This window comes from Phyllopteryx taeniolatus, chromosome 4 (genome assembly GCF_024500385.1).
Source record: "Phyllopteryx taeniolatus isolate TA_2022b chromosome 4, UOR_Ptae_1.2, whole genome shotgun sequence".
Classification (NCBI taxonomy): domain Eukaryota; kingdom Metazoa; phylum Chordata; class Actinopteri; order Syngnathiformes; family Syngnathidae; genus Phyllopteryx; species Phyllopteryx taeniolatus.
This window is the reverse complement of record NC_084505.1, coordinates 18,267,994-18,288,965: the sequence shown is the minus strand read 5'-3', so window position 1 is coordinate 18,288,965 and position 20,972 is coordinate 18,267,994. Positions and strand designations below refer to the sequence as shown.

Sequence of the window (20,972 nt, the reverse complement as noted above, 5' to 3'; positions counted from 1 at the left end):
ACGGACCCTCCTCTCCAGCACCCCTGAATAGACCTTACCAGGGAGGCTGAGGAGTGTCATCTCCCTGTTGTTGAAGCACACCCTTCTTAAAAAGCGGGACCACCACCCCAGTCTGCCAATCCAGACGCACTGTCCCCGATACCACGCAATGTTGCAGAGGTGTGTCAACCAGGACAGCCCCACAACATCCAGAGCCTTTAGGAACTCCGGGCGAATCTCATCCACCCCCGGGGTCTTGCCACAGAGGAGCTTTTTAACCACCTCGGTGACCTCAACCCCAGAGATAGAAGAGCCCGCCTCAGAGACCCCAGCCGGTGGTGGGAGTTGTAACTCCTTCTAACGGGATTCTGCCTTACAATACGTTTGGGCCCGCCACGTCGGACCGGCATCTTTCCCCCACCATCGTAGCCTACTCCCCACCCGGTGGTGATCAGTTGACACCTCCGCCCCTCTCTACACCCGAGTGTCCAAGACATGCGGCCGCAAGTCCGATGACACGCCCACAAAGTCAATCATCAAACTGCGACCTAGCGTGTCCTGGTGCCAAGTGCACGTGGTGTTCGTTATGGACAATCTGTGATGAGCGCAGAAGTCCAATAACAGAACACCGCGTTCCTCCCAGGTCTAACTCTCATTGCCCACGTAAGCATTGAAGTCCCCGAGCAGAATGATGGGAGTCCCCACTTGTGTTACACCGCAGTCGTGACAACAGGGGGCAGCAATGAGCTCCATCGAGGCGGGAATCTCATCGCTCAATGTCATCAAAAAAAGAAAGACTGAGTGTGAAATGTATTTGTTTTAATTTAATTGAAAATAAATACTAGCACAGCAAAGCAAGTCCACTACTGGGTTCTTGCTCTAACGTTTTGGTAAGAAAACAAAAACAAACCATCCAAAAACAAAACGAAAGGAGAAAAACAAAAGACCAGTTAATGACTTAATCATCATCCAGCGACTTTTCCCGAGGTGCTTTTCATTTTTTCCCAGCTCACCCAAGTTAAAGAAAAGAAAGGAAGAGGGTCAGCGAGCCTGACGGAGCCCGCCAACCCCCCTCCTCAATATATCGCCTTCTTTTGTCGTCACGGTGAACAAACGTCTCTGGCGGGAACCATGGGAACGGAGAAAATGGGGGCGGGGCTGAGACCCGTCTCCACGACGACAGACCGAGTGTGTGTGTGTGAGAGAGAGAGAGAGAGAGAGAGAGAGAATTGCATAACTATGTACATGACACGGGGGCAGTGTCATCATCTCACGGGAATGTTTGTGGAACAAGACGGAATTCTGCGTCTGGAAGCGTCGTTTACACTCAAAGTGATTGGTCGTCCTCGGAATGCCGACGAGAGTGCGTGCCGGAAACTGAACAAAACGCACAACAAGCGCGCCACATCTGGCGACGAAGCCGCGAACATCAGGATCTCTCTTCTGTTTGGGATGACTTCCACCGGACGGCCACGACCTGATGTTTCTTTCGGCGCTAGCATTAGCCTTTACAAATCAATAGCATTCTGGCAGACTGGAAGCTGGATTGGAGCGAGACTTCAGCTGAACGGACGCCTAACTCCTGAGTTTTGCCGGTGGCAAATGTGTCGACCTCTTGCAGTTCCGTCGTTCTTGCAGACTATAAGCTTAACATGTCGGGAATGTGGGCTAGCACGCAACTTCTGCGTCGCGGCGGTGGAAAACGCAAACGGGCTCAAGAGACAAAAACACAAATCGAGCGCTCGAGCATTTCCAATTCAACAGCATTCTGGCAAGCTACAGGTAGAAGCTGCTGGATGGAATAACATTTCAACAAATTGGACTGACGCGCCTTCCCCGCACATTAGCATCAACAACAAAACAATAATCAATAGCGTTCTGGCAGAGATTTCGACATGTCAGGACTGACGCGAATGTAACTCATGAGTCGCGTTGGTGGTGAAATCTGGGACAAACGCAAATCAAGCGCTCCCTGGACTATGCCAACGTGTTAGCCTTTAAAATAGCCTTCTTGAACAAGTTTTCAATATGGCGGCTCACCTGACGCACAACTCCTGAAATATGGCGCTGGGAAAATGACAGGGCTAAGACAGTGCCTGTGTGTATGAGTATGTATTTGTATATGCGTGTGTGTGTGTGTGTACATAGGTGATTCTGTGTGTATAGTACGCGTGCGAAAGAGTGGTCACGCCGCGACAACGAGAGGAATGCTAAAGACGTTTTTCTTTCTTCTCCTTGTTTGAGAACGTGTATTTCCATGGCAACCGGCTTCACAACGAACAAGAGAGGATTTTGTGCGCGCGCGCGGCGTGTATGTGGTTCGGTCGAGGTGAACCAGGAGTCATGCACATTTGTCTTGAGTAAAACAAAGCGAAGGGCGTGCGGATGCGACGAAGGTGGGCACGTGTAAGGCAACGTTTTTGGTGCTTTGTTCCCGAAAAAGAAGTGCCTCGTCGTCTACTACTTCTTCTGTCGCCAGTGCAAAAAGAAATAAAGGGCGATCATCACCAGCACGAGGATGAGATGGACGTGAAGAAGGTAATACTGAGATGGAGGAAAAAAATAAATAAGGACAAAGTTAGCCTTCTGCAGAAAAATGTGGCCGACTCGTGTTTAGTGTGGTTGCGCGGCCACTGTGCAAAAAAACTTTTTAAAGTCCACCGAGAGACTTCCCGACTTCCTGCGCCCGTCCGTCCGCCTGCCCGCCGGGACAACAAAGAGGAGAGACTGGTACTGGTTTTTCCTAAAATGGCTACGTGTTTTCCTCAAAATGGCCGCCGGTAGAGACGAGGCAGGCGGGTTGGGTTTAGCGCAGGGTTCGGGTCCGGGTCGGGACAGGAGGAGCGGGGCGTGGGCTCTCACTCGCGCCCGCTGGCCGAGTAGGAGAACTGCGGGAAGTGAGGCCGCCGCTCGTTGTCTGCGGCGTCCATGCCGTCCTCGTCGTCTGCGCACACATGCGACAAAAACAAGCGTTAGCATTGTTAGTGACCTATCATTTAACCGAGGGTTCTGAAGTTTTTTTGGTCCAAGGACCACACATGAAAACATTTGACCACATGTTGACACATGACCACACGCGGGGAAACATGACATGGAAATATTAGGACCTTACGTATGGACCCACACATGAAGACGCATGACCGCATGTTGACACACGTGACAAAACATGGCCACACAACAACACATGACCACACATGGAAACACCGCCACACGTTGACACACTACCACACATGGAGACATGAAAACATGTGGAAACAAGACCACATGACACACAACCACAAATGAAAAAACAGAACCACATGTGGAAACACGTGGCCACATGTGGAAACACGTGGCCACATGTGGAAACACGTGGCCACATGTGGAAACACGTGGCCACACGTGGAAACACGTGGCCACACGTGGAAACACGTGGCCACACGTGGCCACACGTGGAAACACGTGGCCACACGTGGAAACACGTGGCCACACGTGGAAACACGTGGCCACATGTGGAAACACGTGGCCACATGTGGAAACACATGGCCACATGTGGAAACACATGGCCACATGTGAAAACACATGGCCACATGTGAAAACACATGGCCACATGTGGAAACACATGGCCACATGTGATAAATGTGACAAAACACGACCTCACATATGACCACACGTTGACACATGGAAAACATGACCAGACATGGAAAACATGAACAAAATGTTGACACAAGACCACAGACAGAAACACATGACCGCATGATATCAAATGTGAATAAACATGACCACATATCAACACGTGACAACACATGATCATGGATGGAGACACACGGAAACACATAACCACACGTAAAGACACGACCACACCCGACAAGCGCACGAGTGCACGCGGCCGCAGCGCCCTCACATTTCTCGGGTGGTGTGATGGTGATGGTCTGTGCCGTGAACTCTTCGTCGAAGTATCGCGTGTCCGTCTCAGAGCTCACCTGAGGCTGGAAGGGCGGGACCATCTGAAACACACGCATGTCAATCAAACGCGTCACCTCAAAGGTGCTGATTGGTGACAAATACAGCCAACATCGACGTTTGATTTTTGCTGACAAAATGAGAAACCTTGTTGACGTTTGTCAACAAACAGACAACATGTAAACCAGTGGTTTTTAACCTGGGTTCCACTGAACACCAGGGGTTGGGTGACACATTTCCGTTGAATCTTTTTCATGCTGCATTTTGCACGGCGCAGTGCGGCGTTGACGACGAAATGCCATATTGGGTCGCATCGTGAGGTTTTAGGTGGCCGTTCAAGACTCGACGCCGCACTTGGGACTTGAGAGCAGCGTCGCTGTGGCATCAGACGGCACACTGTGGTTGCCGGAGTGATTTCAGAGTGCTAACAGCAATACACAGACATGAACAGAAACCTCGATACGCCAGCGTGCTGTAGCAGCCTGGCTAAGTGGCATGCCTACGTGTGGCGGCCACGTTGGTGAGGGCAACGTTCCCATCAACAAGGTTCCTACACATTTGAGATTTCAAAATGTCATACTTTTTTCCAGACCCTAATTTCAAGATTTATTGGTAAATAAATTCAAATCATTTGTGACATTTGATTCAGATTCTTTATATTGCCTTTATGTCGCCAAATCATTTCCCCCATACTGGAGGTCTTAAACGATTTCAAACAGCTGTCATCTGTCATCTCAAGTTCCCACAGGTGCTTTGTCACGGTCCCCCTTTGCCATTCACTTGAGTGATGAGGAAGTGCTTTTACCCGTTTTGCTGAAGTAAGTTGCGCATATACCGGATTGCTGACAAACAGGGACGACGTCGAGATTGACAATTGTCAAAAACCGTGAAACACTGATGACGACAATTGTTGACAAACATGAACGTGAACATGAAACTTGGTTGTGGACAAACGTGAACCAATTGATGTTATACTTCGTCTTCTATTATTCACTTTGCTACTGTAAATGCAGAATCTCCCCATTGCGGGACTAACAGCGGTGATGACAAATAGACATGACACATCTGCTGGATTATGAGATTGTAGTAAGTATTGTGTACGAAGGGACTGGTCTCACCTTCTTGTCGTAGACATCCTGCCAGTCCACAGTGACAAAGAAACTGTGTCGCATGATCTCCTTGGCGTCGTCCGGTCCCCCACCCAGCCTGGCGGCCACAAGACGGGGGGGGGGGGACAAGAAGAAGAATGGAGAAGAAAAGAGAAGAGAAGAAGAAGAAGAAGAAAGGGAGGAAAAGAAGAAGAGTAGGCAGAAAAGAGAAGGATGAAAAGGAGGATCATAAGAGGAAAGGAGGATAAAAAGAGTAGTAGTACAAGAAGAGGATGTGGAAGGGAAGGAGAAGAAGAGGATGAGGAAGAAAAGAAGAGCACAGAAGGTGTAAAAGAAGAATGACAGGAAGGAGAATGGGAAGAAGAGAAGAGCAGGAGGATGAGAGGACAAGCAGAACAGAAAAGAAGAATGCATGAGAATGACAAGGTGAAAATGAGGATATGAGAAGAAGAGTAGGATGTGCAGGAGATGAGAAGAAGAGTGCAGAAGAAGAAGAGGAAGGGATGAGAACAATGAAGAAGAGGAGAGAAGAAAAAGATGAAGGTAAAAAAGAGGAGAACAACAAGAGGAGGAGAAAGACAAGAAGAGGAGCTCGTCATACATCCTAATCTCCAAATTGCTTTCGGGGTGAACAAGTTGCTCCTCTTATTCTTCTTATTTCAAGCGGATGACATCACTCATGGTCTCACGTGATCTTATCCCATGCCCACCTCACCGTTTGTTGGGGTCCTTGATGAGGAGGCCGGAGAGCAGAGACTTGGCGTCGGCTGACAGCGTGCGCGGGAACTTGATCTCCTCCATGAGGATGAGCTCAAAGAGCTTCTCGTGGTCCTGATTGTAGAAAGGCAGGCGGCCGCACATCATCTCGTACGTCACCACGCCCAAACCCCACCAGTCCACCGCGCGGCCGTAGTCGTTGTCCTCCAGCACCTGACGCCGAACACAGACCATCAGGGACAGTGCACGTGCGCTAGAAAAAGTCCACTCCATATCCTGGACTATATAGCTGAGTCATAAGTCAAATCAAAAATTGTTTTGGAACACTACTCGGGTGCCGTTAATGATGTCATGGCTGTCGCATAATTACATCAGGTGTAGACTTTCCGAAGTAAATATTGAACAAATAAATACGTTATAATAACTAGGGATGGGCGGGTACCAATTTGGGCCCATATCGGCCTTATTTCAATGATCAGGTACTCGTAAAAGCTGCCGATACTAGCCACCGATACTTTTTTTTGGTTTGCCATTTCGGAGCCCTCTTGTGGCTGTCATACCATCAGGAACTAAATGACATGCATGGCTGTGTGAATTTCATCCTTCTCCATCCTCATATTATACCCATTAACACACGATGCTTAAGTATATGTTCGATTTAATTGGCCAATACTACTCTTTTTCAAATCGTAAAAAAAAAAAAAAAAGTTTTTTTGTTGTGTTTTTTTACACATTAATATTCAAACATAAGACAAAGATAATGACACTCCTACATACATTCAATTTAAAAACAACAAAACAATCACGATAAAATCCGTCAACATATCAGATTTTTGACGATTTTTCTCTATGTTGTAAAGTAAAAAAATACTCAAGGACAAAGAATTGTAAAACAGTCAAATGTTCTGCCTGTTATTCATATATGTATTGTTGTAAGCATAAAGGGACGAAAAATATTTGTTTTTTATTCATTATATATTTGGCTGATTAATCGGTCATCAGAATTTTATTCTGCCAAATATCGCAATCGGCCCAAAAAAAAAAAAAAAAAAAATCCATATCGGTCGGGCCTTAGTATCATGATAAGGTTTATATTAAATGCTTAAAGTGCGAGTCACCTCGACTCAAACGACTTGACTCGAGTCGCCTCGACTTGCCAGTTTTATGACTTGCGACTTGCTTGCCAAATACTTAAGAATAAATTGAGTTTGAAAACTTTCAAACAATTCAGTGCAATAAGTTCAACCAATCATACTATCAGTTGTTGTTCATTTAACTTTTATAAGGTGTGAATACTTTTTTTAGTGTTATGATTTGTGAACAAACTATTTAATAGCACTCCAATATATGTTGCGACTGGAGTAAGATTGTATATCTTGATTTGCGACTTGCTTAAACCAAGTAATGACTAGGCTCGACTTGAAATTTAGTGGGGAATTAGTTGATTCTTTCCTACAGTGACTTGAGACCTGCTTGAGACTTGAAGGTTATGACTTGAGAATGGCTTGTGACTTGCACACACTATATGTGACTTACTCCCACCTCTGGTTCTCGGTATTGGTGAGTACACAAGAGTGAATACTCGTACTGGTTTGGGACTGAAAAGTCATATTGAACATCCCTAATATTAACATGATATTGTTTGAAGTTCAGTGTGTTGCAGTGTTGCTGTTGTGGTCTGACCTCAGGCGCCAGGTACTCGGGCGTCCCACAGAATGTCTTCATGGTGGCCGTGTCGGTGATGCCTTCTTTGCACAGGCCAAAGTCGGTGATCTTGATGTGTCCGTCTTTGTCCAACATCAGGTTCTCCAGCTGCGCACAACAACATAAATGCAAGCTCCCATTTTAAATGTGACTGTCACACCACAACCAAGTACAGTCAACCCACAGCACATAACCCAACTGACACATTTAGAACCCTTTTATATACGACTTTTTTTTTTTTTTTTTTTAAACCATCCATTTTCCATACCGCTTATCCAACTTTTTTTCCTCTCGAAAAGATAATATTTTTGGGGGAAATACAGTCAACTCTCGCCATTTATTTCGAAGCGTAATGTTGTAAGACGAGTTTGAAATGACAGTGTTTTAGGATCATCGTCGTTTTTAGGGTTTACACTTAATATAAGCAATGATAAACATTTTTAGGGTGGGAGTTCACTATTTGCAAATGTTTGTAAGTTGCGGCGGGTCTTGGTCCTTAAAAACCACGATAGAATCGAATTTGTTTGAAAAAGTTAATTGAAAAATACACTTCATGACCAGCGTGAAGCATATGGGATTGCGAAAAATTCATAAAAAAAGGTGCACTGCTGTTTCAAAGATGGGGAATACGTTGTAATTAAACGTGCATCACAACAAGAATGCATTTGACGATTGTCACCTTAAGATCCCGGTAGACGATCTTGGCAGAATGCAGGTAGTCCAGAGCGGAGACGATCTCGGCTCCGTAGAAACGCGTGCGGTCCTCGGAAAACACTCGTTCCCGTGACAGGTGAAAAAAGAGCTGTGGAGAAAAGACAACAACTTTATGTCTACATCACAACAATGCAGAGGTTTCAAAAAAAGAGAGAAAGCGTAAAAACCCTTTCACACTGCCTTTTCGCCAATTTGGCGCACCAGTAGAGAAGCCATTTATTTATTGTGCCTTTCACACACAACCCAGCGAACCGGGACATTACGGTGTCCCGTGTCTGTGCAGGGCTGGGGAGACATATCAGAAACCACCCCCGTGTCAAATCATGCTCTAAGCTTCGGTAAACATTGGTTTGAGCGTGTGAATACATTTTGACAACGGCAACAAAGTATGTTGATAACGGCAAGCTCGGAAGGCGATGCGCAGGTCACAATACGCAAGCAATCCTATTGGTCGACGTCAAAGTGCGCCTTCGAGAGTTGTCGCTGATGTGACACACTACACGGAAGCTATCAAAAAAATAATAATAATAATAATCAAACATGCTAGACTTTTCATTTTGGCATAGTAGGGCCAAATCTTTGGTCGTGGATTATGTCACACGACAAGAAGTTTCGTTGGTCCTGACAAAATATGTCAGGGCTGATCTGGGAAATCGCCTGGGATAGCAAATCAGGCCGATATCAGGGCTACAGTCCTGTAGTCTGATCTAGGGATTATTTAAAATTCTGATGCCAATATTTTTCCTTTTACTCCAAATTAATATATGCTCAAAATATTGGTTATCGGCTTTCTTTACTACTATTGATCGGTATCGGCCCTGAAAAAAAAACATATTGGTCGATGTCTACCTGAAAATTATTATTTACCGACTACAAATAATGCATCTTTATTCATCTATCCATGTCTGATTCTTTTAATCCCAAATATGTACATCCCTTGGCTCAGTAACAGTTGCGAAACAGTGTAAGAAACACAGCAGGTCTCATTTGAAAAGTCACATTCGCCAGCATAAATGTAGCTTAAAATGTGACATACGTATGAAACTAATGTCATAAACGCTGACGGCCATTTATAGAGATTCCTCGTAAATGAAAAGAGTGTAAAAAAATCATAATGTTGAATCTTCTGACCTCTCCTCCGTTGACGTATTCCATGACGAAGCAGAGGCGGTCCTTGGTCTGGAATGAGTACTTGAGAGACTGCGTGCGGCACATATGACATAGCGTACATGATATGATGCTTTTAACATATCCTTTATGACTTCACGCAATGACAACACTCACCGTCAGGAATGGATGCCGAGTGTTTTTTAATACCCGACTCTCTGTCAGCGTGTGAGCAACTTCATCCTGTCGGGATGTAGAAATCAAGCATGTCACACATCATATAACATCATGTAACATATTAATTGTTACATAGTGTTTCATTGGCCTGGGCGGACGTTTTAACCTGCATTGATTTAAAAGCGTGGAACCTACACATTAGTACATATTATTTGACCTGTGGACCATCACAAAAAAACAAAACGAAAAAAATGAGTTGCCGACTTCACCGGACTACTAGCGATTAAGCACGGCACGTCTACCGACACACTGCAATGGAAAAACTGCACCTCTGTATCAGGTTTTGAGGCTTCAAAGACAATACAGTGTATGCAATTATTATATTATTAAACCACAAAAACATGGCATGATTATCAAGGAGGGAACAGATGGCCACAAATAAAGGAAACGGAGAGCGTGTGGATATTTTAATGATTGATTGCCCATTTACTGACTGCACCCATACATTTTGGCAAAATATACTCCATGCATTTCTTTGTAGCCTCAGGTACATATGAAATTCTAAATATAGTTGAGTAATACTGTAAAACACCACATACAGTATACATATTGGTATGGCTTGGCGGCAGTTGCTGGCCAGCTGGGTTTCACTTATGCTTAAAACCTTGAAATGTTGTTGTTGTTTTTTGTGAATTTTTGCCAGCGATGAAAACTTTTTCATTGTAGCAAAACCAGTGGCCAACGGTCAGCCACTCATCGAAAGCAGTGCCCGAACCCGGCAAACTGCACGACATTTCAATCTGTTTCGGCCGCATCACTCAGTGTTCAACATATTTAGGCCCGTATTAAGGCTGCATTTCATATTCTATATACAGTAGTTCATCCTTACTTTTTTGTATTACCCTGACCCAGTTCTAGGAAACTATGGTGTATTTTCCATCACACCAGTTGCTGTCTTGTATTTATTTTTTTTTGCCCAATATTAAAATAATAATAAAAATAATAATTTGTACTACCAGTATGCTAAGGCACAGCCCTTCTATTAGGTTGCGTACCTTGGCAATGATGACCTCCTTCTTGAGGATCTTCATGGCGTAGTAAGTTCCGCTAGCTTTCTCTCGCACCAGGATGACTTTACCAAAGGTACCTTTGCCCAGAAGCTTCAGATAGTCAAAGTCATTCATTGTCTGCAGTGCAGGTTAATAAAAAAACAAAAACAAAAAAAACAGACATGTTAGCCATCTAAAATGTGGGTGCACATTACACATGGGGTGTCAGATGTTGGACTGACACTTCAGACATTTTCTCCAAATACGTCTGTGACTTACTGTTCCAGGGGTGCAATGTTTGCATTATATGTGCTTACTGCTATAGTAAGACGATACTTGACGGTTTCCATTTGGACTGTTACATACTTTGAGTTGCTGCATCATGTTCACATTTTTTTACTTCCCTTTTTCTTTCTTAAACCTCTCTCTTTCTCCAGCCAAAAACAGCAACACTTTTACTTCTGCTACAATCTGGCATTTCCCTCAGAATTCATAGTGTCTGCTTAGCTAATACTCTACTGCTAATCACCATAACATTATTCTTGCTAATACAAAAAAATACACTCCACACTGCTTCTTTATCCCATCTGAAATCCCTCTATCCCATCTGTGCTCTAGCCCATCTCTCTCTCTCTCTCTCTCTCTCTCTCTCTCTATAAATATATATATACACCTGTATATCCTCACTCTATCCTCTCTCTCTCTCTCTATATATATATATATATATATATATAATTTCTCTCTCCTATCCTTTTCTTTATCATCTCCTCGCTCCCTCTATCCTGGCTCAGCCTCTGCTCTTTTGTTTCTTTGACAAAGTTGCGGATGAAGAGGGAACGATTACAAGTGTGTCAAATTAAGGTTTCGTGAGCTCATTCACTGCCAGTCGTTATTAAAAGCCGAGTTGCCCATATTGCCAGCCGTTTTAGAGCATTTTGACTGATCTTGCAAGAGCCACAGAATATTGTGTTCTGTGACAATTAAGGACCAATGGACCGATCTTGAGTAATGAGCTTTAGAACATGGGTTGGTTTCACCAAAAACACCAGTTTCTGACCAAAAAGCGGACAGGTCAAGCAGAACACTGACTTTGACACGAATATTTTTTGCTTTTGTGATACCTGAAACTATAACACAGTAAAACAAGACTGAGAAAGGGATTCTGATGGCAAAATGATCACGCATTTACAGATATACAACTAAGAAATAACCCATTAGCGATGCTGACTCGCCCTATGTCTCGAGTTGAACGTCAGTGGCTTTTTTTTCATGGCGTTGGCCATTCACTCCATGAATTGCCTCATCTTCTCTCACAATCACAACACACCCTTTCGACTACCTCGCACATACTCTGACTTCCAATGTGTTGACATTTCTCTCCCTCATAATCGACGCAACAGGCCGAGATTCACCGCCTAATTTTTATCTTCTACTCAAGAGTTGCGCTGATCTCAAATCCAAATTGACGCAACGGTGTGATCAACTGGCTTCTGTTAGTCATTGCGGTGGACTTTCATGAACAAGCTGGGGGAGAGAGACCCACTTCCTTGCCTACCCGTTGAAAAACATACTTGACAAACATATTAGTCGGTGACGGTATGCGCTTGAATTCCAGATGATTAATATAAATGTCCACGGGAGTGAATAAGGTCATTAGGAATCTCTAGAAATCAAACTTAATTGAACGTGGGGACAAACCTTCCGTTTGTAGTGGCTGATGGAGGTGTCCATCTCCTCCTCATTGACGTTCTCGATCTGCGAGGTGGGGCTGCACAGGATGCCCTCCTCCTCCTGCTTGGCCAGCGACTCCGCCACCATCTGGATGGCCTCCGCCCACTCGTCCCTGCCGATTCATTCAATGGCACAGTGGCGTTAGCGTGGTTAGCGAAGTGAAGTGAATCCACATTTGTGTTGTTGTTGCGCGCCGGCCTTGGTCTTGGTCCAGACCCCCCCCCACACCCAAGTTTCCTGCTTTTCTTCTCACTTCTCATTCTCGGTGCCCCGGCAGAGGAAAACAACAAGTAAGTCGCATTTGAGCCAGCACCAGCGTGAATGCCAACCACCAACCCAGGCAATAAAGAAACCAAAACTGCAATAAAAATGTGACATTCTTGTTTGGCAGAACAATTCATCCCAATGATGGTCTGTATTTCAAGTTAGATGAGATTATTATTAATCAATCAATCAGATTGACTTTTTAAGGGCATTTCCATCAAATATAAGACCGCTCCATCACTAAATGTGGGCAAAATGATGACATGGGTTAAAATAATACACCACAATATTTGTCATTTTTAAAGGCCCAGTAAAATAAATTGAAAAAAAAAAGAATCTTGTTTTGAATACTGTCATTATCATTTTCTCTTTCTATATGCAAAGGGAAAAAAATATTTAAATAGAAATGTAGATTTCTGTGAATAAAGTCAAGAGATTTTATTTTAAAGCTGGAATACACTACTTTTTTTTTTTTTTTTGGGTAAAATATATAAAGATTTGTTTTCACCCAAGCCAATTCTAGAGATAACAAAACGCTGATTAACCCTGTCAGCTCCTCTAACATCTTGCTGTATTTATTTATTTATATATTTAGTGAATGCCTGATTCATTTCCCGTGCTGGCCCAGTTGGTGGCGCACCCAAAATGATGTAGAAGGAAATGACCGCACGGAAATGAGGCCTTTTGGCGAGCAATAGGCGGAGCATAGTTGTAAAACGCTCACTAAAAATATGACTTTGCGTTTCTGTAGCATCAAATAGTCATACAATAATTAGTGTTGAAATGAAAACAATAATTAAAATTGCCACAAATGAACAACAGCTACCTCTCTTCGAGGAGCCGTTGCCTGTCAGCAGCTGTGTGGGTGGTCACGTGGTCACAACCCAGCACTCTTTTCATCCTTACTGATCTGTTTTTACTGCTTTTAGTTGAGCTCATTTCTTTTAACGTGTGTGTAAGTTAACTTGCTAGTGACCCGCTCCGCAAGGGGTTGGGAGAGGGGAAGACGGGGACAGTTGGACTCGGCACACCCTATATCATAACAACGCAGCAGACCGCTTTGTTGTAATGCTGAATTCCAGCAGTAGGGGGAGCCATATATCGCATATTAGAGCTTTAAGGCGATTTAATGGCGAGAAGCACATCGAGCAGGAGCGATGAAGGCTCACCTCTCGTCAGGTGTGTCAACGTGGAAAGTCCTCTCGATGACGGTGGTCCACTGCAAGCAACGGATGATGAAGGTGTTGGGTTTGGGACGCTCCGTCTTCATTAGCTGACATTCTGAAAGTAACACACACACACACGCAGGCATGCGCACACGTCACACAAGAATTACAGTGAACCCTCGCTATATTGTGGTGCGTTGTTTGGAGCCCTGATATATCGTGGAGAAGCGATCGGGTTTTTTTTGATTGGGTTTTAACATGATAAAGGAAAGACCGTTCAGTGTAGTACCACACTGTGCCACAATATGCCGGGCAGCAGTTAGCTCTTCAGGAGACATGCAGCATGATTAAGAGCAAGAAGAGGCAGAGAAGGTCCCCTACTAATCTCCTTCATTAGTCATCGTTCCAACAGTAAAAAGAATATACTGTATCCCTGTGAGTATTGTTGTATGTGTTGCTGCTCTATGTGTGTTAAGTAGCAGTTATTCAAAGGTTTACCGTAACAATTAATGCTTGATGTTAACATGTCTATAGCATTTTGCATTGTGTTAGCATCAAGGTAGCGGATTTTCATCGGACTAAATGATGCTGTTTGGTTGAACATTTTTGTGTTTAAATACACGTTGAATTAGTTTTTGTTTAACGTGTCAAGTTTTATGGTAAATTCCAACTTGGGGTGACAACAAAAAACTAAATAAATTTTAAAAAATTAAAAATCGCATGAGGCAGGCATGCATGAAAGTCTTTTTGCTTCCTCAAAGTGATGTTATACGATAGTTTTCCATTTCTTAAAAGTAAGCGTGAGAACAGGCTTTAAGGAACACTTCCAAAATATTGTATAAGTTTAAATGTGTTTAAAGTGTGTGCGAGGGATCAATCTTTATTTTTTATGTGGTTTCTCTATATCACGGATCGCTAGCGGTTCTGAAACGTATCCCCCTCAATAAACATGGGGTTCACGGTACTTCTTTTGGAGCAGCACAGTGCTCAGCATTTTTTAGTCTTACTTGCAACAGAGAAGTTGTTGAGCGGGTAAGCCAGGTCTGAATCCTGCGGTTTGTCCTTGTAGCCGATAAAGGAGCCGTCCGTCTTCAGCAGGAAGTAGCGAGGACGCCAGTTCTTGATGTACTCGCCTACCCCACAGGAAGTGACACACAACCATTAAATACCCAGTTTTACCCTTAGAACAGGCTTTTTCTTGATTATAAAATTAGAAAGTGGACTGACGGATGGAGTTACCCAAAATCTTTTCAATTAAGATTCAGGGGCAACTGAAGGACTGCAGGCCAACCAATGATTTGATTGATAAATTCACTATTTCTCAAACTTTTGGAGTCAAGGGATGACATTTTCCAAGCACCCATCATAATCCAGATGCCAATTAAGCATAACGACCATGTGCATCCCAAAAGGCTATATGAATGAGAAAGTTGCCTATTTCAACGTAAAAGTCGTGTTACTTGAACAAATTCATATTTTTTATAGAAAAAAAAGTTAGTAGAATAGTTTCTTTTTTTTTTAGGAAAAAAAAGTCACAATCTTTACAAGAACAAAGATGTATTTTGTCAGTAAAATGAAGGTTTAACAAGAGAAGAAAGACATATTTTAACAAGTGAATTTCAAAAATTCAACTTTATTCTCCAAGCATTACGCCTTTTCTTCCAGAAAACACACCTTTATTTTCTAAAAAAAAAAAAAAAAAAAAAATAGAACTATATTTTCAGAAAAAAAAAAAAAACACACGTTCTGGAAAAAATGACTAATTCATTCCTGCAACAATACCGCTTTTGAAACAAAACAGTTATATATTGCTGTTCCACTATCTGCAGGGGATGGAGAGCGAAACATGCTGCGAATGACGCAAATTCAGGAATAATTGAGGCCCCCCCCCCCCCCAAAAAAAAAAGTTTATCATAGCCAATAGATGCCACAAGATAATGGCAAAGCACTACTTTTCTATTCAACAGCCTGGCTATAGGAAAGGCTGCTCCTCCCTTCAACGTAGTTCTCTTTTAAAAAGATACCACATCATTGAAAATGATTGCGCAAGCTCCAACTTGGACCCCCGGACATTTGTACGAAGTTATTGATGGGTAGTGATGTCACCTCTTTTTTGGACCCATCCTTCCTTGACCACGTTCTGGTCGCTCATGGTGGCGTTTCCTCCTCCGCCTCGTCACAGATTCTCCCAGGATGAAGGCCAGTCCTTGCCTCCTTTGTGTCACCTTCTCTCTTCTTCCTCCCTCTCTTCTTGTGCCCTCTTCTTCTTTTTCGTCTTCTGTGGTCAGACGCAGCTCTGGTGAGTCTGTCTGGAAGGAAAGAAAACAAAGCAGAGGTCAGTGGTTTGTTTCCTTCCTGTCTCCTCGATTGCTTCTTTCCTTCCCGAGACTGCCTTCTTCTCGCCTTTCCTCGTGTCCGTCATGTTCTTCTCCTCTTTTTCTTTTTTCGACCATTCCTACTCTGCCTCTGATTCATCCTTCCTGGTTTGTTCTTTTGCTGGTAGGCCTGCCCTCCATCACCTTCTGCCTTCCTCACTTCCTCCTTCTCTCCCACCGGTCACCTTGCACACATTAGAAATCGTTGCCACTAATTCTAAGGAAAATAAACTAGCATGTCCTCATTCAACATGGTCAAAAGGCTGTTAATTTTCTGAACTAATGTTCTGCTAAGGTGCGCGTAACATTCTGCTAATTTCGTGCCAGTATGATGATAACATGGAGCTAAAATTCAAAACATGTTGTATCACACAGACAGTAAGGGGCATAACATGTATTGCCTACGTCATATTGAAGCGATGGCTCTGTTCTTTTGTTGTAATGCAGAATTCAAGCTTAAGTTACATACTCCAGCTTTAACGAGCACAAATGGAACACTATAAGTAGGGTTGGGCATCGTTTGAATTTGAGCGGTTCCGGTTCCTTATTTCAATTCCGGTTCCAAACGATTCTCGATTCCGATTCCGTTTAGGGGGCTGGGTCCAAAAAGTAGGCGCGGTGTAGGCTGAGGCTCGGAGTCCGTCAGACGCTACACATCATGAAAGCCTCCTTTGCACAATATAATCTTATTCCAAGTGTTGCACTGAGGCGACTGGTCATTAATTTGAACAAAGTTAAGACAGACTTTTGTTCACCAGCACATCTTTGTGCGCGTTCGTCTTTGTTGGTTTTCGCCGCATCTTCATTGGTTTGCGCCACTTCCTGTTTGTGGTGAGTGGACTGTAGGCATCGAAACTGGGAACCAAATGTTTTTTTAATTTGAACGGTTCCGAGAGCGGCGGCACGGTGGACGACTGGTTAGAGTGTCAGCCTCACAGTTCTGAGGACCGGGGTTCAATCCCCGGCCCCGCCTGTGTGGAGTTTGCATGTTGTCCCCGTGCCTGCGTGGGTTTTCTCTGGGCACTCCGCTTTCCTCCCACATCCCAAAAACATGCATTAATTGGTGACTCTAAATTGCCCGTAGGTGTGACTGTGAGGGCGAATGGTTGTTTGTTCCTATGTGCCCTGCGATTGGCTGGCAACCAATTCGGGGTGTACCCCGCCTCCTGCCCGATGATAGCTGGGATAGGCTCCAGCACGCCCGCGACCCTAGTGAGGAGAAGCGGCTCAGAAAATGGATGGATGGATGGATGGATGGACGGTTCCGAGAGAACCGAACGTTAGTCCCGGTTCCAATCGGTTCTCAATTCTCGATGCCCAACCCTAATTATAAGTGAGAGAAGTGGTGCGGGCAGCAGAATGTACTTCCATCCATTTTCCAAACCGCTTATCCTCACTAGGATCGCGGGCGTGCTGGAGGCAGGGTACAACCTGAACTGGTCGCCAGCCAATCGCAGGGCACATAGAAACAAACAACCATTCGCACACACATTCACACCTACGGGCAATTTAGAGTCTTCAATGACCCTACCATGCATGTTTTTGGTATCCATCCATTTTCTGTACCGCTTTATCCTCACAAGGGTTGCGGGCGTGCTGGAGCTTATCCTAGCTATCTTCGGACGAGAGGCGGGGTACACCCTGAACTGGTCGCCAGCCAATCGCAGGGCACATAGAAACAAACAACCATTCGCACACACATTCACACCTATGGGCACTTTAGAGTCTTCAATTACCCTACCATGCATATTTTTGGTATGTGGGAGAAAACCGGAGTACCCGGAGAAAACCCACGCAGGCACAGGGAGAACATGCAAACTGCACGCAAGCGAGGCCGGATTTGAACCCGGGTCCTTAAAACTGTGAGGCACATGTGCTAACCAGTTTTCACCGTGTCATGTACTTCGGGGGGGGATCATGAATTTATTTGTATGGAGGATTTAAATTAAATTTATTTGAAGTGCTCATTCCATTTTTTTTTGTTTTTTAAGAAAATTCCTCCAAGGTGGCACCAATTAGTCACGTTGCTACTAAAATGCTGCCAAAACTGTGCCACTTTCATTCTGCCAATATGCCGCTGACCAGTGTTGGGGAAAACACATTTTCTACGCAAACTAGTTCAAAGTTCAGTTCACCGTTCCAAAAATGAACAAGTTCAGTTCATAATTCAAAATTTTGAACTAAGTTCACTGTTCCATAATGAATTAGCTCATAGTGCCTTTTTTCAATACTGTATGTTGCTGACAGGCTTATTACCCTCAAAATACTGACATGTCATTTCCCCATTGTTGCCGCCCATTCAGTCCACACGAGTAGCCAGCTGCAGTTTTCACCCTATAATCTCAAAACACATGAGGAAATGTTGTCACGTTGCTACTTACAACATTACCCTCAAAAATACATCTGCAGATCATTAAAAAAGAAAATCCCTGGAAGTGCGAGAACGCTGACATGTACGTCACCAAATCGCAACCTGTCAAAACACCATTTACTACTTTCCTATTAGCCATTTTCTGTCGTCTTTTTTTTCCTTTTGCTGAGACTTGCAAGCTCAAACTTGAGATACAAGCGCTTGATGGTGGCAGTGAACTCAACGTCACAATAGCAGCTCTTTGGCAAATAGAGAACAATTCTTCAAAAAACTGTTTATAATGCCAATCACAGTTGAAGTTTACGTTCAAATTAAACATAAAACTAAGAGAATTAATTACACGTGTATTTCAAATAAACACATAGGTGAGCCTTTCGCACTACAGCTTAATGCGAATGTTGAAGCATAGGCCGAATGGGAAATGTATATAACCCGTTAAGTAACTGATATTTGAGCCCAAATGGTGCAGCATTAAATATATTGACATTAAATATGACAGTCCTCAGACTCCTCAGTTATGTATGCCTTTGGAAGAGCTTTTTTTCCCCCGAAAGCTGGAACATATTAATCTCATTTCCATTCATTTCAATGGGGAAAGATGATTGAAGATACGAGAGATTTTAGTCATAAGCATGGTCACGGAATGAACTAAAATCGTATCTCGAGGGACCACTGCAATACAGTCATGCAGACAAACAAAGAATAGCTGTCTTCTTCTTCCACTGCACTACCACTCAGTAAGTTGCTGCAATAATATTAGTCATTTTACATAGAGGATGAAGAATATATGCCTGTGTGTATTGTTATATTGCCTGTCTTCATGTGTTGTTTCACCATATGCATTCAAAAGCCCGTTGCATCGCGACTGTCGATGCTGATGTTAGCATGTCAATGACATTTTCATTAAGCAAGTGGGACACCCTCAAACACGCAAACCTCGTTGCATTTGCTTGTTTTAAATATACAACGTGTAATTATTTGCGCACCAGTCAAAGCAAGAATTCGGCCGAATGACTATCGTATCTCGAAAAACTCGGAAATTGGGTCATCCGTATCTCAAGGTGCCACTGTATACAATACTGCCTCCCGGTGGTTAAGGTGAGCACACCAGAAGGAGCAGCACACTAAATTGGATGCAGCATTAGATCATGATGCACAAACTTGTTTCATGCTTCACATTCCATTGAATTGTAAAACTTGTTACTCCGTGTTTTTATGAAGTACAATATTATTGAGTTCTGTTTTTTTTTTTTTAAGTAAAAACAAAGATTTGAGGGTTTTTTTTTTTTTTGGGCAGGGGTAATGTAATTGATTAATTGCATTTCTTCTCATTCCAATGGGGGAAGATGATTTGTGTTGAGTTGTGTGTCGAGTGTTTCGTATATCAAGGCCCCACTGTACTTTTATTGCTTTTGCCTGAGCGAAAAACCATCAAATGGGTGATATGTTCAGCAAATAATGGAGGATAGGTGTATTCGCCATTGCCTAATTAACTGTGAAAATGTGGGGGAATCCTGTAAACATCTAAAAATGGTGGGAGTGGGGTGCCCCCAAATCTAATTCTGCTTCGGGCTCCATAAAGGCTTGGGCCGCACTTTGACGGTCCTCCAGGGGAGGATGACAACAAACCCAACAACAATGGCCGAGCAGCCGGTGTTGTGGTACCTGAAACGCCACCACCCAAGCAGGACGGTTCTAATCCACAGGCCGCGGTGGTGTGCGTCCAACAAACACACAAACAAACAAACAAACAAACAAACGGAACCAGAGCTTTTGTTTCAAGGGCGTGTGTGGTGTCATTTATTTGTTACATAACAACATCCGCTCGGCGTACTTCCATTTTATTTCAAGGCGAGCAAATGTCTGCCGGTCGGACAACGTTGGGAAACCGCCCGGTGGCCGTTTACCGGCCTGGCGTCTGGCTTGCGTGCGGGAGACGGTCTGGTGTTTCGCCGGGCGTGAGGCGCCTTCCTTTCGGCGGCTCGACCAGAGGATGCTAGCGGGAGGAGGAAGGGAGGGGGGGGGTGGGGGAGGCAGGCTAGATGCTAAGCTAAAGTGACGGGGATGCTGCTTTCATCTTATTTCGAATCGTGTTTTTAGCAATCGTGAGAAGGGGGGGCTAGGCCGTGACTCGCCCTCATCTCCCCCGGGCGGAAAGCATCCCTCCCCGAGTAGCCGACGACCGAGCCCCGCTAACCGCAGCTAGCCTAGCGTGCTAACCTCGGTTCCCAGCCGCCACAACGAGTATCGCCCCCCCCTCCCCATAATAAAAAAAAAAGAAAATACAGAAAAAAAATCAACCCCGACGTCTGCTCTCCCTCACGCGGCCCCGGAAAGACGAAGAGCCGCCTTCCTTCCATCACGTCCAGGAGGATGGGGGCCCTTGTCAAGCGCGACACAAATGACACAAGCGTCTCACCTGGTGGTCGAAGAACGACCGGGATGCCCCCTCCCAGTCCTCCTCCTCCGCCGCCTCGACGGCTGCTGGAGCATCCGACGGTCCCTCAGTGGCGAGAAGAGCAGGAGGCGGACGAATCCATAGCCGCCGGTCACAAGTCCCGAAACGG

The 20,972-nt window shown here is 44.3% G+C and overlaps 1 protein-coding gene across 1 annotated transcript; it reads right to left on the bottom strand.

Annotated features, from left to right (window-relative positions):
• Positions 1–783: 783 nt before the first annotated feature.
• On the bottom strand, positions 784–20,965 carry akt3b (v-akt murine thymoma viral oncogene homolog 3b). The gene is made up of 14 exons (XM_061770166.1): positions 20,825–20,965; positions 15,766–15,968; positions 14,667–14,792; positions 13,663–13,774; positions 12,197–12,341; positions 10,505–10,636; positions 9,450–9,515; positions 9,297–9,365; positions 8,131–8,253; positions 7,431–7,559; positions 5,746–5,960; positions 5,040–5,127; positions 3,863–3,965; positions 784–2,923 (listed from the first exon to the last, which is right to left on the bottom strand). The coding sequence occupies exons 2-14, from the start codon at positions 15,809–15,811 to the stop codon at positions 2,838–2,840; spliced, it is 1,440 nt and encodes a 479-aa protein (XP_061626150.1). The 5' UTR covers positions 15,812–15,968; positions 20,825–20,965; the 3' UTR covers positions 784–2,837.
• Positions 20,966–20,972: the final 7 nt, after the last annotated feature.

Excerpts from the sequence above, each read along its gene's own strand:
- akt3b (XM_061770166.1), bottom strand. The coding sequence starts at position 15,811 with ATGAGCGACCAGAACGTGGTCAAGGAAGGATGGGTCCAAAAAAGAG. Across the intron at positions 7,560-8,130 it reads TCGTCTACCGGGATCTTAAG|CTGGAGAACCTGATGTTGGA; the intron begins GTGACAATCGTC and ends TGTTGTGCGCAG. Across the intron at positions 5,961-7,430 it reads CCGAGTACCTGGCGCCTGAG|GTGCTGGAGGACAACGACTA; the intron begins GTCAGACCACAA and ends GTTCGGCGTCAG.